At 37.6% G+C, this 13,323-nt stretch overlaps 4 protein-coding genes across 4 annotated transcripts; 2 read left to right on the top strand and 2 right to left on the bottom strand.

The window, feature by feature from the left end:
* The first annotated feature begins 134 nt into the window (after nucleotides 1–134).
* LOC117128334 (SKP1-like protein 18) lies at nucleotides 135–1,683 on the top strand. The gene has a single exon (XM_033280573.1). The coding sequence runs from the start codon at nucleotides 974–976 to the stop codon at nucleotides 1,451–1,453; it is 480 nt and encodes a 159-aa protein (XP_033136464.1). The 5' UTR covers nucleotides 135–973; the 3' UTR covers nucleotides 1,454–1,683.
* Nucleotides 1,684–3,855: 2,172 nt separating this feature from the next.
* LOC103839421 (aspartic proteinase nepenthesin-1) lies at nucleotides 3,856–5,864 on the bottom strand. The gene has a single exon (XM_009115925.3). The coding sequence runs from the start codon at nucleotides 5,316–5,318 to the stop codon at nucleotides 3,951–3,953; it is 1,368 nt and encodes a 455-aa protein (XP_009114173.1). The 5' UTR covers nucleotides 5,319–5,864; the 3' UTR covers nucleotides 3,856–3,950.
* Nucleotides 5,865–6,086: 222 nt separating this feature from the next.
* On the bottom strand, nucleotides 6,087–8,605 carry LOC103839419 (fucosyltransferase 2). Its single transcript, XM_033278338.1, is given in 10 exon segments — nucleotides 6,087–7,235; nucleotides 7,237–7,317; nucleotides 7,319–7,419; nucleotides 7,422–7,589; nucleotides 7,592–7,814; nucleotides 7,816–7,877; nucleotides 7,880–7,984; nucleotides 7,987–8,410; nucleotides 8,412–8,470; nucleotides 8,593–8,605. Coding segments are annotated over 10 exon segments (1,266 nt in total). The 3' UTR covers nucleotides 6,087–7,205.
* A 1,253-nt stretch (nucleotides 8,606–9,858) lies between these two features.
* On the top strand, nucleotides 9,859–12,515 carry LOC117127707. The gene is made up of 6 exons (XM_033278339.1): nucleotides 9,859–10,138; nucleotides 10,309–10,446; nucleotides 10,521–11,179; nucleotides 11,290–11,341; nucleotides 11,606–12,216; nucleotides 12,426–12,515. Exons 1-6 carry the CDS (start codon nucleotides 9,859–9,861, stop codon nucleotides 12,513–12,515), a joined length of 1,830 nt encoding a protein of 609 aa, XP_033134230.1.
* The last annotated feature ends 808 nt before the right edge of the window (nucleotides 12,516–13,323 follow it).

The following is a 13,323-nucleotide window of genomic DNA, read 5'->3' on the forward strand; positions in this document are numbered from 1 at the left end:
ATTGTTCTACAAAATCAACTTCAATTCATCAACAAATGAATAATATATAACAAAACCTAGATAATGTATAACAAAATGAAATGATTCAAACCTTAATCAAATCAGACACACGAGAGAGAGAGAATGAGATGAATAGACGTAGAAACGACAGATCAATTGAGAAACGATGACGACGACGATAAATAAACGGAGAGACGACGACGACGGATCAACGGAGAGGCGAAGACGACGACGGAGAGATGACGACGACGACGGAGAGATGACGACGACGAAATACAGCGATGAGGAGAAGAAGAAGCGATGAAACGAGGACGGCGACAATTGATTTCAAATTTGTTTTTTAAATTAGTTAAAGAAGAGGGCATAAGGGTAAATTGCCCCTTTAATGAAACCTATTTTTGTGATTTCTGATCCTGAGTGCTAGTTTGGGGAGAAAAACTTGGTTTAGTGTTCTTTGTGTCATTTTCTCTTTTTAAAAATAGCAAACTAAAATAATGATTTGTCGTAATACGATTGGCCGTTTAACATCTTACGTGAATGCTTTCAATGGCCTCAACTTTTATATAGTATATATATAGATTGTTATCTTGACTGAGTATATCACAAAGCTTCTAGAGTCTTCTACGAAATATAGAATCTCTGGACCGTTATTGATACATTGATCCCAAATAAAAAAAAAGAAGATATTTCAAAATCTCCATTTATCATATCTAATGGTTAAAGCCCCGTTATTGATACATTGATCCCGAAAGTTATGGAGTAAATTTAAAACCCCATTAATTTTCCATATTTAATTCTCCTTTTCCATATTGTTTTAGGAAAATAATATTTTCCATATTCCATAACTCACCGACCCTCTCAACATTATAAATAAGAGACTCATTCCCTCACCAAGACTCATCCTCAAGTCCATTCTACAAAACAAAACCCTAGAACTCTTCGCCGCTTTTAACCTAACTAATCAAAACAAACAATGTCTGAGTCAAACAAGAAATTTACATTGATAAGCTCCGATGAGGAGCCTTTCGAGGTGAGTGAAGCGGTTGCGCGTGAGTTCGAGATCGTAGCGCACATGCTCGAAGACGGCTGCTCTGGTAGCAGTATCCCGATCAAAACCGTCAACAGTAATATCCTCGGCAAAGTGATCGAGTATTGCAAGAAACACGTTGAAGTTGGTAACATCGAAGGAAACTCGGAGGAGGCTAAGAAGGAACTCGAAGAGTTCGACAAAAATTTTATTGCTGTGGAGATGGAGACGCTCTTTTCACTCATCCTCGCAGCTAACTATCTCAACGTCAAAGGCCTTCTCGACATTGGTTGCCAGAAGGTTGCAGATACCATCAAAGACATGGAACCAGAGGAGGTTCGCTCTATTTTTAAAATCCAGAATGATTACACTCCTGCAGAAGAGGAAGAAGTTCGCAAGGAGAACATTTGGGCTTTTGAGCGCTAATTTTTTTTCTAGTTTTCTGAATTTTGGTGTTATTTGTTTTTGTTTTTTTGATGACTTGGTTTGTCTCTTTTCTTTAAAATTCGTGAATGGTTTTTAATAGTTTTCTCCAAGTATGCCTTATTGAGTTATTCGTTTATTTAGTTTTAAGAGTTTTTGTTCCGTTTAGTTTCATGGTTATCATGTTGATCATGAATGCCTTTGAGTTTGAGATCGTTAGCCAGCGAGGATGAGTTTTACTTCCGTCTAGTTTCATGGTTATGTTGATCATCATTCTTTACTTGGACCGGTAAGAACTCTTACGAATCTTGATATATTTCACGACCAAAAAAATGACTTGAGATCTTCATGTTTATGTTCAATATAGACGTCGCCGCCGCTTTTTTTTGTTTTGTTTTGTTTGGGCCAATGTTTCTATTTAGGGTTTCTCTTAGTGTTATTGGTTTATATATTTTGATTGATTTAAAAATCCAAGTAAAATATACATATTTTTAAATTTTTTCGGATTAGTATTTACAAATCCGAAGGTTTTCCCTTAGATTTGAATTTTTGTATTTTTAACAAAAAAATCCATTCAAATACATTATAAAATCAAATTTATCAGTAAATCTTACGATTGAATAACACTTGATTTGATATAGAATTTATGAATCATTAAACCAATAACACATGATTTTAATATAGATTTGAAAATCATAGAACTGATAACACTTAGTTCAAATTTTCAAATCCATTAAAATACAACAACCAATAATCCCCATTTAAAACCCCCATTAATGGATTTTCAAATCCATTAAACATTTCTTACACAGAAGTCTTCTCCAAGCACATAGAAGCTCAAACGAAAGTAACCCACCGAGAATCGTATCCTTCAATGGCTCTATGAACCATAAAAATGTTAGAATCAAATTCTTGGGATTTTTTGGATGAATATGGAGAGAAAGTAAATATATGTTGTTTTTAGTTAATAAGAATTGAGAAAGTGTAAATCGATTTTTAGGTGCAGTAAAAGGTTCAAATTAGTTATTCATGGTGGTTGGTGTATTGATGGCAATGATAATATTGTGAATACTTAGAAGATGTGGGTGATAGAGTAAAATATGCATTTAAAAAAAAAGTGATGACATTTCGTTAATAATCCGAACTTTGAGGGTAAAAGAGTCAAGTCAAAGTTCAAGAAAAAACATGGGTTAGTTTTGTGTTTGACTTTACGTTTTGAGTCATATTTTGTAAAAAGTCCACTCTTTTAAGTAACTTGTAATATACATTTTAAATAAGATTTTAAAATCTAGTTAGCAAAAAATTTTTTTTCTAAAATCTACGGTTCAAAAAAACAGATTTAGATCTTTATATGCAAAACAAACATTATTTTACAATAACACTAGGGGGTAATTGGTTAGGCTATAGATGTATAAGTTTTGTGGTAGGATTTCATTTGTAGTTTTTGTTGTTGTAGCTATGTTTTTTGATTTTTTTAAAAAGTGAACGAATAAAAAATAAGGTTGTAGATGCTGTAGTTTTTATTTAGGATTTATTAAATGATTAAAAGTTGATTGGAAAATAAATGCTGTAAAAATATTGTTAGCTTTAACTTTCAAAATAAAACTACATCATCATTGGTTAAGATTATTAATTTAAAATAAAGTAAAAAAAATCAAATTAAAACTTAACCATTCATCCCCATATTTTAGAGATTTTTGCAGATCAATCTGAAAACATAGTATTTAACTATTTATGATTATGGTTTCACATGGACATATGAAAACAAATAATATAACTCAGTTTTAGCCTAGGTTTTCAATTAGTTACTAGATTTTGTCCCGCGCTTAGAAAGCGCGGGTTTATTTTTTGAATTTAATAATTTTTAATATAAATTTTTATATAAGATAGTTTATAAGTTTGACCATATTATTCGGAACCAAATAATCAACCCGTACCAAATTGAAAAAATAAAACCAAACTTGAACCAAAATTTATAAATAACCGAACATATCATGTATATTTATAACCAAGATAAATAGATACCTGAATTTTTAAAATACAAATTATATACCTACAAATATTAATTATATGTAATTTCTAAATAACCAAATATCTTAACTATATTATTTATAAGCTGAATTATCCAATAAAAACAAATTACTCAAACATGTTTTTCAAATATTAAAAAAATATCTTAATAAGTCCTCAACATTCAGTCTAATTTTCCACTAAAAGGAACCAAAACACCAATAAGTGGTATCCACAGTCAAACCAGTAAACGCAGTCACCATATATAATCTAGTTTCAGTTTAATAAAGATCCATTATTTAAAATCCTTTAAAATCTAAAACCCATATTAACTCGTGAATCTATACCAGATGACATGGTAAAAATCTAAAATAACATGATCATATTTTTTTAAATTTCATTAAATTTCTAATATAAATTTTACTTGACATTGTAACAACTCACAAAGCATGAAAGTTTATTAATAATAAGAGAAGCAAACAGTTAAAATCTACAATTTTCCACATTCAGCGGGAACAAACGAGACCTTATCCTTCTCAAGATCATGAACAACATTAAAATTCTGTTGCTGAAAGTTTCCAAAAATAGACATCCCATTAGATTTCCCCATAGCCAAACACAAAACGCCCGTACTCGGATCCTCCACCATGTAATTCTCTCCGGGAAGCTCCAAATCCGCACCCTTAAAATGAAAAACAAGCTTAGGAACAGCTAAGTTCTTCGCCTCATTAGGTAACGTATAACACAAGTCAAGTCCTGTGGATCCTGATTCATCTACTGGTAAACTCATCCGAGAAGTAAACTCCCTCTTCAAGGTATTAAACACAACCTCCTCTAGATACGTGATGGTCGTGCCAGAGTCTATGATCATGCCTCCAGTTCCATCTTCAGCTAGTTCGAACATAGACTTTTCCATAGAAAGACGTTTTGATCCAACGGTGATGCCTTGTAGGTCAAGGTAATAGAACGAGGGCTGTCTAGGGTTTCGTAGCAAGGACGTGGTTTTGATGAGTTCACCTTCTGACCTTCCACCGCTTTTCTTGACGATCTCCGAGGCTAGAGATCCAATGAACAGCGAGCTAGACGCTTCGGTATCATCAATGGTGGTTAAACAATAAGAGAACTTAGTCTCCTTGAGCTGAGTTATAAGCGAGAGAGGTCCACGACCAAGACCTACAAGACCCGACCCTTGTGAAAACCCGTCTCCTTGGTTCTCATCACCACACCCAAACCCTATTCCCGAAACCGAGTTTTCGCCACCGAAAGTGAAAGTTTCCATGGACAAGACCCCTCTTGTGGACGAGTAATCTCCATAGGTATACAAATACTCACAAGCTCCTCTCTCTTGGTTGCAACTAGACCGAGGCAAGGCTTCACAAAGACCAGAAGAGCATCCAATTTTTGAGTAAGAAGAAGACTTTTTCGGGTCGAAAATAGGAGTTGGTTGGTCGTAACAATCCGTGCATGGCTTGCATTGAGTCCATATAAGGTCACTTCCAGTATCTAATACAGCCGAGTATTTAACCGGAGGGTTTCCTATAGCTAAATCCATAAGAAACTCACCGCTTCCGCCATGAGTAGGTGCTTTAATGTTGTTAGTATCATCAGGACCTGATGATTCAGCCAAAACAGCTGCAGCTCCTAACCTGTTTAGCCTGTGGAATCCACGGTTAATACCTCTTTGGATCTTTTGGATCTTTGTGAGGTTTTTACCGGAATCCACATGTTGTAGACTTAATCGTAAACCGGATCTTGGAGGAGGATGGTTTGTTAATGATTTTCTTGATGATGAAAGAGCGATGAAACATGAGAAGATGATAAGAAAGAAAGGGAGTAACAAGGAGGAAGAAGAAGTCATGGTTTGTGTGTGTGTGATTGGATTGATGTGAGGATTAAAGAGTGTTAGTTACTGTTTATATAAAGAAGTTTTCGGACACAAGAGAAAGAGTTAGAGAGTAAAGTTCGGCGTGTAGGAAAATAGACATTGTAACTTTTTCCTACTTAAACTGAGGAGATGCTGTTTGAGAGATCCATTCAAACAAGCAAGGCCTATTCTTCCTCTCGTTAACTGAGAAAACTTTGAAACTATTTTTTTCTCACCTAAATCTATTGATAAAAACATAAGCAATTATATATGGGGCCATTGTTAACTAGATGAATGACTAATAAGATGAAGGAATTAGATGAAAAAAAATGGAATAAATTTATATCATCCATTTCTTCATCAAAATTGCAATGGAATAATTTCTTTGATTTTTGTTTACTTTTATTGTGGAATTGGTTGAATGCTCATTTCATTTGACTCAACGTAAATGGTATATATTTGCATGAAAATGATAAAATAAATTATTGCACATCATGATATTCCATAAAATAACAATCTAGTTGCAACTATAAATGGGCTCAAAACTATATTGAGATTGAATTTGTCTGTTGTTCAAAAAAAAAAGATTGAATTTGTCTAAATATTGGTAAACTGATACTGTAGATTAAGATTCTGATAATCTGAATCTAAATTTTTAATTTTTAATTAAATTGTAATTAACTTTTCTAAATATGTTGATAAAAACAATCAATTTACTACATGGACCTAGTGTTAACTAGACCCACTTAAACATGCTCATTCTTTTTTTTTCCCGTCAAAGATTGATTTTATAGATATTCATCAACAACTGATACAACACCAACAAAGACCAACGAACACATGATTAATTCGTGGTTAGCTAAGCTGACGGATAAAGAAATATCCTCGGAAACGAGATCCCACGCAGGGGAAGCAAATGCCCAAACGAACCCAACATTAAAGGGCGAGTACAAACTACAAACTTAAGCTAAGCAATTAGGTTTCAAGCTAGCGGTAATACTCTCCGCCGAACAGGTATGGCAGGCATCAAGAGAACCTATGAGACTGTTTAGCGGGATTGCCCTCGGCCAAACCACCGCAAAACCACTTTCTCCTAGAAACAACGAGGACACTCCTCAAGAACCAAGCAACACGAACTCCATAGACCGGCAAGCGAGAACCTCCTTCGATTCAATCACCAAACCCCCGGAAACGGCTTAGTCGAACGCGACTGTTGAACGCCTAGGTATGAAGCCACACAACAAATCTCCACGAGATCTGAACAAACAACTATGAGCCAAGCCCACCAATCCATAAACAACACGCACAGGCCACAAACGGCAGAAGGATGGATTAGACGGGATCCATAGCAAACTCTAACAACACAACTGAAACCTGTAAATGTGAAGACGTAACCGAAAGCAAGAGGGATATGCAAAATCAACAAAACTACACAGATCTAGACAGATATTCTTAGACAACAGGTTTTGTAGCTAGACCACACCGTTAATCATAAGATCCGGAGCTTTTATCTAAGAAATCTACACAGATCTGAGAGTATATGTCGATTTGGAAGAAGCACATCACTCACAAAACGAACCCTAAGTCGCACACCGAACTACCACAGAAAGAACTTGAAAGAAAATGAAGGTTTGGAACCGGCGCCGGTGCTAAACAAGCCACCACGCGCCGGTCGACCGAGTTGACTCAGAAGGAGAAGCGACGGGAAGGGGGAGACGATAAGAAGGAGAGAGAAAGGTGAATTTCTTGTAGAGCTCTCAACATGCTCATTCTATGTCTAAAGAAACCACTCATAAAAGAACATCAACATCTTGGGAATTAGTCCAAACATGATCATCCACTGTCTTAAAAAAAAAAACTTTACACTGTTTTGTCTTCAAGTTATGAGTTGTCAACAAGCTTAAGTCCCCATTCCCCAGCTTATATCCTCACAGTATCTCACGTGCTTAACGACGTCACCCGTGTCAGATCGCTTATTTGTTTTGCAATCATATATAGTAAGGAGGAGCATGGAAACAAGGACCTGGTGACATAGCTCTACCACAAGGAGGATTCATCATATCGGTTTGATTCTCTTGCTTATACATAACCCAAACGTAGACCAAGCACTAATAACCAACTTATAAGTCAAGCTCAATAAGTACATTGCCCCAAGTTTTCCTGTTATGCATTAGCTTTGATGTCCTTCGTGACTTGGCTGATGTATTCCAATCACATCTCTAGTTACCGTTGGATTCTCCCAGTACATTGTTTTCAAGATCTCAAGTATCCTGTTGTTAAAGAAGTGACCAACACAGCTTTGAGTTTAACCTCTTCTGATGGCTGCTTTTGTTCTTCTCCTGGTTTGATCAGTTTTGGTAACACTTCTTGGCTTTGAACGCAAGAAATGATCTGCTTTGTGACTTGTGGAGATACACCTGTTTTCTCATCAAAGACTCTTATCTGAAGACCTATCTTCTCATCAGCTTTGGCTAAGTAAGCTTTATAGTAAGTACCTTGTGATTAGTCCCCACACATTGTTTGAAGGATGGAAAAGGTAACGACCCAAGTGATCAACCACGGCACACTCTTTAGTAAACTCTGATCTTCTTCACAGAAGAACATTTTGTCATGGTCGTTGTAGTCATGAGCTAGATGGATGTAAAGATGAGACAAGACACGCTGATCAGTTTCCTCTTCAGCATATCTCCATGGAAATGAGCTGAGTTTTGAGCAAAGCCACTAAACTGATTAGCTAATGTGAAGTCTTTTGGTAACAACCAAGTGGTGTCTAGGAACGGTTCCCAGAATAATAGATCAGCGAACTGCTCTCCTCCTTCAACGACCAAGACTCTATCTGTCAACATTGCACACAGAAACGCTGAGGCAATACTTATAATCCTGTTGCCTAATCCACTAAACTCCATCAACACAACATACTTGCATCCTTCTGAGTCTAAATCACCGATTTGTTTCGGTTTAAGCAGTCTTTCAGCGTTGGTATATGGTCTGGTTCCTGGTCCACATCGTTTGTGAAGCTCTTCATAAGCTCTAAGCTTTGAAAGGAGATACAAAGAAGGTTTATACGGTGAAGGTTGAGATTGGTAATCTACTCATGCAAGAATCTTTGTTGAAACCAGACACAAGTAGTCCTCCAAGCAGAGAATCTTATGGAAAAACATTCAAGAAAATTTTATAAAACCATCACAAAGGCAAAACGTTTTAAACATATTTATAAGGGCTAATTGGCGAAATAGCTAAGTCTGGGAGAGAAATTAAGTATATTAACATGATTTTGACATAATTAAATGAGTAACAATTGTTTCTCACCTCATCCGGTTCTACCCTCCACGCTTACAAGTCTTCGGTGAAAGAGAGATAAATGACGTTTTGCAAATTAAATAGATGACGATGTGATAGAGAAAGAGATGACGTTGCGGGAAGGAGGAATGGATGATATTCACCATGCACTGTGCAGATCTTAAGGAGAGAGTAGAAGCCACGTCCTCATGAAAATAACCGCATGCTATTTACTGAGTTCAGTAAATATGTGGATGAGAATAGACCACCCTCAGAAAATATCTAGTATTCCATATATTTTGACAGTCTGTCCATCTCGTTGTTAAGTAAGAAAAAGACATTGACAAAGGTGAAAGCAGAGAACGAGTTAATGCTCAGCAGATTCGAACAGGTAATCATCAGTAACAACCAACTAATCTTTGTATTTATCTGTATTTGTAGTTGATGATCATTATAGTATTTAATATGTATGATTGTCTCAATATGGAATGGACCATTTGATGTAGATCTGAGATAGTAATTTTTTTCCTCCAACCTACAGATGACAGGGCAGGATAAAGTCTTGCTTGTACATGGGACGTGGGTCCGTGATAGCGATCAACGGTGGATATTTGAACCTGACATAACGGCCAAAGTAGAACATTTCATTCGAATTTTCTCCGGGATGACAATGACAGAGTTATTGACTTCGGTGAGAGAACGCTATCAACTATCATCGACAGATGCTACGCTGAAGCTTTCATATCAGTATCCCGAATGGGTGAGCTTTGGAGATGGAGAGCTCGAAATGCCTCAGTACATAACCGAGGACACAAAAGTCGGTGTGTTTCTAAACATGAGGAGATCTATTGAAGAAGTTCCTCTATATGTCTCTATCTACCGCCAATCACATGGAGGGAAGCTATTTACTAAGGGGCGCGAGATAGAACAGAAGGTGCCTATGGCCGAGGATGTTGGAGATGGAATCGATGAAGAAGACTGGCATACCTTTGCACTATCCGAAACCCCACTGACCATTCCACTCACTCAGCCGAAAACAAAGGCGATTCCACATTAAGTTCCAGACTATTCCGTTTCAAAGGCGGTGCGATCTGAAGAACGACTCCCTACTATTCCACTTTCTCCAGGTGGAATAGTAATCACAGAAAGAGGTGATCCCACCCGCGCTACCAGTCGTCAGACAGGCCCGAATGATAGGGAAAAAACAAACGTCCTGTGGAAGAGGAAACAGATTCAGTCTGACTCAGATGATGACATGGTCGTTCCTGTTGTTCCCCCAGTTGTTGGTGAAACCAGAGAAGGGTCTAGGCCGGTCCGGAGACGTCTATTATTTGGAAATGCTGGCATTCCAGACACTGACGGTAGAGTTGGAGATTCAAACTCTGGTTCAGTTGATTCTGAAGAATTACCAGTAGACGATGGTCTACACTGGGGTAAATTCGATGAAGCACTCCACGAGATGCTAAACAACCCGTATACGCCAGCTTTTTTTGGAAGGGATGCTCCACTTGTATTCAACAATCGGGAGGGAACAGGTAAAAAAAAACTTCTAAGTAAATACAAATGTAAAGCGACATGATAAGGAATGAAATTTAATAGAATGGATTTCTCATGCTGCTTTATATACTATATTCGTATAGTAGAAACTAATTCCATACTATATAAAACAATTGACATGCAGCTGAATGTTTCATTGACTTTGTAGGGGTTGACACGGCTCTGGCCGACATCCAATACGAGGGAGATGACTTTTATGTGGGTCGTGTTTTCAAATCCAAAGCTGACTGCAAAATCAAACTTGCAATACATGTTATAAACCGAAAGTTCCATTTCAAGACCACTCGTTCAAGCCCTTCCATACTACTTGCACAATGCGTTGGTGATGCATGCCCATGGCGCGTGTATGCGTCTTGTTAGATGCAAGTGGGAACTTCCAAGTCAGACAAGCTAACCATGTTCACTCTTGCACCGTTGACGACCGTAGAAACTACCACAAACTTGCAACGACTGTCGTGATTGGCCAGATATTGCAATCTCGTTTTGTTGGTATTAAGAAGGGCCCCACTGCCGCCGCAATAAGGAAAATATTGCTAGATGAATTTCATGTCAACGTTTCATACTGGAAAGCTTGGAGAGCTAGAGAGATGGCGATGGAGCATGCAATGGGGACAATGGTTGGAAGTTATGCACTGATACCTCCATATTTGGCACTCCTTCAGTCTTCTAATGTAGGAACCGTATGCTACCTGGAAAGTACGGATGAAGAAGAAGGTGGAACACGGTTTCAATACTGTTTTGTTGCTTATGGAGCATCGGTGACAGGGTATTCGTCTATGCGGAAAGTTATTGTTGTTGATGGGACGTCGCTTAAAGGAAAGTATGGTGGGTGTCTACTTTCAGCCTCAGCACAAGATGGGAATTTCCAAATATTTCTCCTTGCGTTTGCTGTTGTTAATAGCGAAAACGACGATGCTTGGGAATGGTTTTTCCAGAGGCTACAAACTTTTGTTCTGGATACCCCGGGCTTGGTTTTCATCTCTGATCGCCATGCAAGTATCGCCATTGGACTGAGGAAGGTAAATATCTGGACAATCTACATTGAACATTAAAGTTAGCACATTCCATTTTTTCCAACTATACTATATGTAACATTCACTGACTATATAATATATTTGTACTTGTACAGGTATACAACCATGCTCAGCATGTGTGTTGTCCATCTGTGGAGAAATGTGATGGCAAAATACAAGAGTAGCAGACTCGCCAACCTTATGTCCGCTGCTGCAAGAGCTTTCACCGTGACTGAATTTAATAAGAAGTTTATTGAAATTCAGAAAATCAGCCCAAATTGTGCGGCTTACGTGGTTCATATAGGTAACGATTATATCTGATATTATATAATATCCGACGATACTATACTATATTGCTTTATTTCTATTCTATCTAATACAAATAAAGTACTAAATATAAAACTGCCCACTACTTATTAATGTTGTTAACAGGGTTCGACCAGTGGACTAGGGTTCATTTCAGGGGGAATAGGTTCAACATCATGGATTCAAACATAGCTGAATCCTGGAATGGGGTGTTTAAGGAAGCACGTGAATATCTCCTCATTACCATGTTTGAGTACATACGTACAACAGTTATGTCTTGGTTCGCATTGCGTCGAGCGAAATCAACCCGGGAGCAAGGAACTATCACCCCAAATGTCAGGAAACTCGTGGAGGAAAACTTTGATCTCTCCACCGCTATGGCTGTACGTGATATAGCCGATCTTGAATACCAAGTGCAGGACCCCACCGGGGAGTGCTTCACAGTTTTATTGGGTCCCGGTACTTGCACATGTTGTGAGTATCAACTAATAGGGATACCCTGTATGCATGCGCTTGCTTGTTCAACCAGGGTTGGATTTCCATCTGATGCGATGGTGGCACCGGCTTACCGTGTACCAACATGGCGCCAAGGCTTCATTGGAAAAATATATCCGGTCCCATCTGTTGGTGGATTAGAACTCGGATCTGGAACTAGAGCTCCATTACTTCCACCGGCAGTACGCCGCCCACCTGGACGTCCTAGGAAAGTCAGCATCCTATCACGTGGGGAGTACAAGGTAATCTACTCTACCATTTATGAAATTTGTAATCAATGAACGGAATAGTTAGATCAACTTATGGAATAGTCAGGCCGAGTAGGTAATTGTTCAAATGGACTAAATATAAAGTACAATATGTAAATATTGTCGTAATACCTATTAATATGGAACGTTATATATTCTACATTTAGGCAAGAATGATATCTGTTTAATTGGTATGTAGAAAGGAGGAAGCTCGTCAAACAGGAAATGCAAACGTTGTGGCCGTTTGGGACACAACAGGGCATCCTGCCGCAACCCAATATGATAAGCTATAACTATGGAGAAGGCAGTTCGATGAAATCTTTTGGGAACTGGGTGATTATGCAGTAGCCAGTGTCGTCTAAAGACCGGGCATGTACAGGAAGTGGAAAGGGGCGAAAACAGTGTTTTAACCAAATAGAATGGTATATGCTTTACAGTGATATATCTATCTATTTGGTATGTACATATTATGTTATGTAAACCCCTTTAAATCACAACTCTTGTGGTTGTTGTACGGAACACCCCAGACCTTCTCTTTTGTCTAATATTAATAATGCCGTTCTCCACTATTTGCTCACACCTTATAAGCCTTAAGCGTTTAGGTTGTTGTTTCTATACCATTTATGATTAGTACTATACTATTACTAATACCTTTAAACCGTTAACAATAGAAATCCTAAACACAACATCTCTACTCTTGCGAAAAACTAAATTCTAAATCCAATACAATAACACCTTTTAATAATACAAAAACCTAAACATCAACACCCCCACCCTTACAGAAAACTAAACCCAAACCTCCCCCCCCCCCCCCCCCCCCCCAATAACCATAAACAACATAAATATCTTAGAAGTAACCCAAAAGATTCAACGTACTATACCATTTGTTCTAAGACTATACTATATTAAAGTTAATATGGTGAAGCTGAAATTCACATACAAACCAATAACCATTACAAAAGGAACTCTATACAGTTAAAAATTTTTTTGCAAAACACCCCCTAAAAAGACACATAAACCCAACAATCCAACCCCAACAAACCAAAGAACACATCCTCAACACTAAACCCAATACCTTTACACTCACTAACAATAAAAAGA

This window comes from Brassica rapa, chromosome A09 (assembly GCF_000309985.2).
Source record: "Brassica rapa cultivar Chiifu-401-42 chromosome A09, CAAS_Brap_v3.01, whole genome shotgun sequence".
Lineage (NCBI taxonomy): Eukaryota > Viridiplantae > Streptophyta > Magnoliopsida > Brassicales > Brassicaceae > Brassica > Brassica rapa.

Excerpts from the sequence above, each read along its gene's own strand:
- LOC117128334 (XM_033280573.1), top strand. The coding sequence starts at position 974 with ATGTCTGAGTCAAACAAGAAATTTACATTGATAAGCTCCGATGAGGAG.
- LOC103839421 (XM_009115925.3), bottom strand. The coding sequence starts at position 5,318 with ATGACTTCTTCTTCCTCCTTGTTACTCCCTTTCTTTCTTATCATCTTC.
- LOC117127707 (XM_033278339.1), top strand. The coding sequence starts at position 9,859 with ATGGTCGTTCCTGTTGTTCCCCCAGTTGTTGGTGAAACCAGAGAAGGG. Across the intron at positions 11,180-11,289 it reads TCGCCATTGGACTGAGGAAG|GTATACAACCATGCTCAGCA; the intron begins GTAAATATCTGG and ends GTACTTGTACAG. Across the intron at positions 12,217-12,425 it reads TATCACGTGGGGAGTACAAG|GAGGAAGCTCGTCAAACAGG; the intron begins GTAATCTACTCT and ends GTATGTAGAAAG.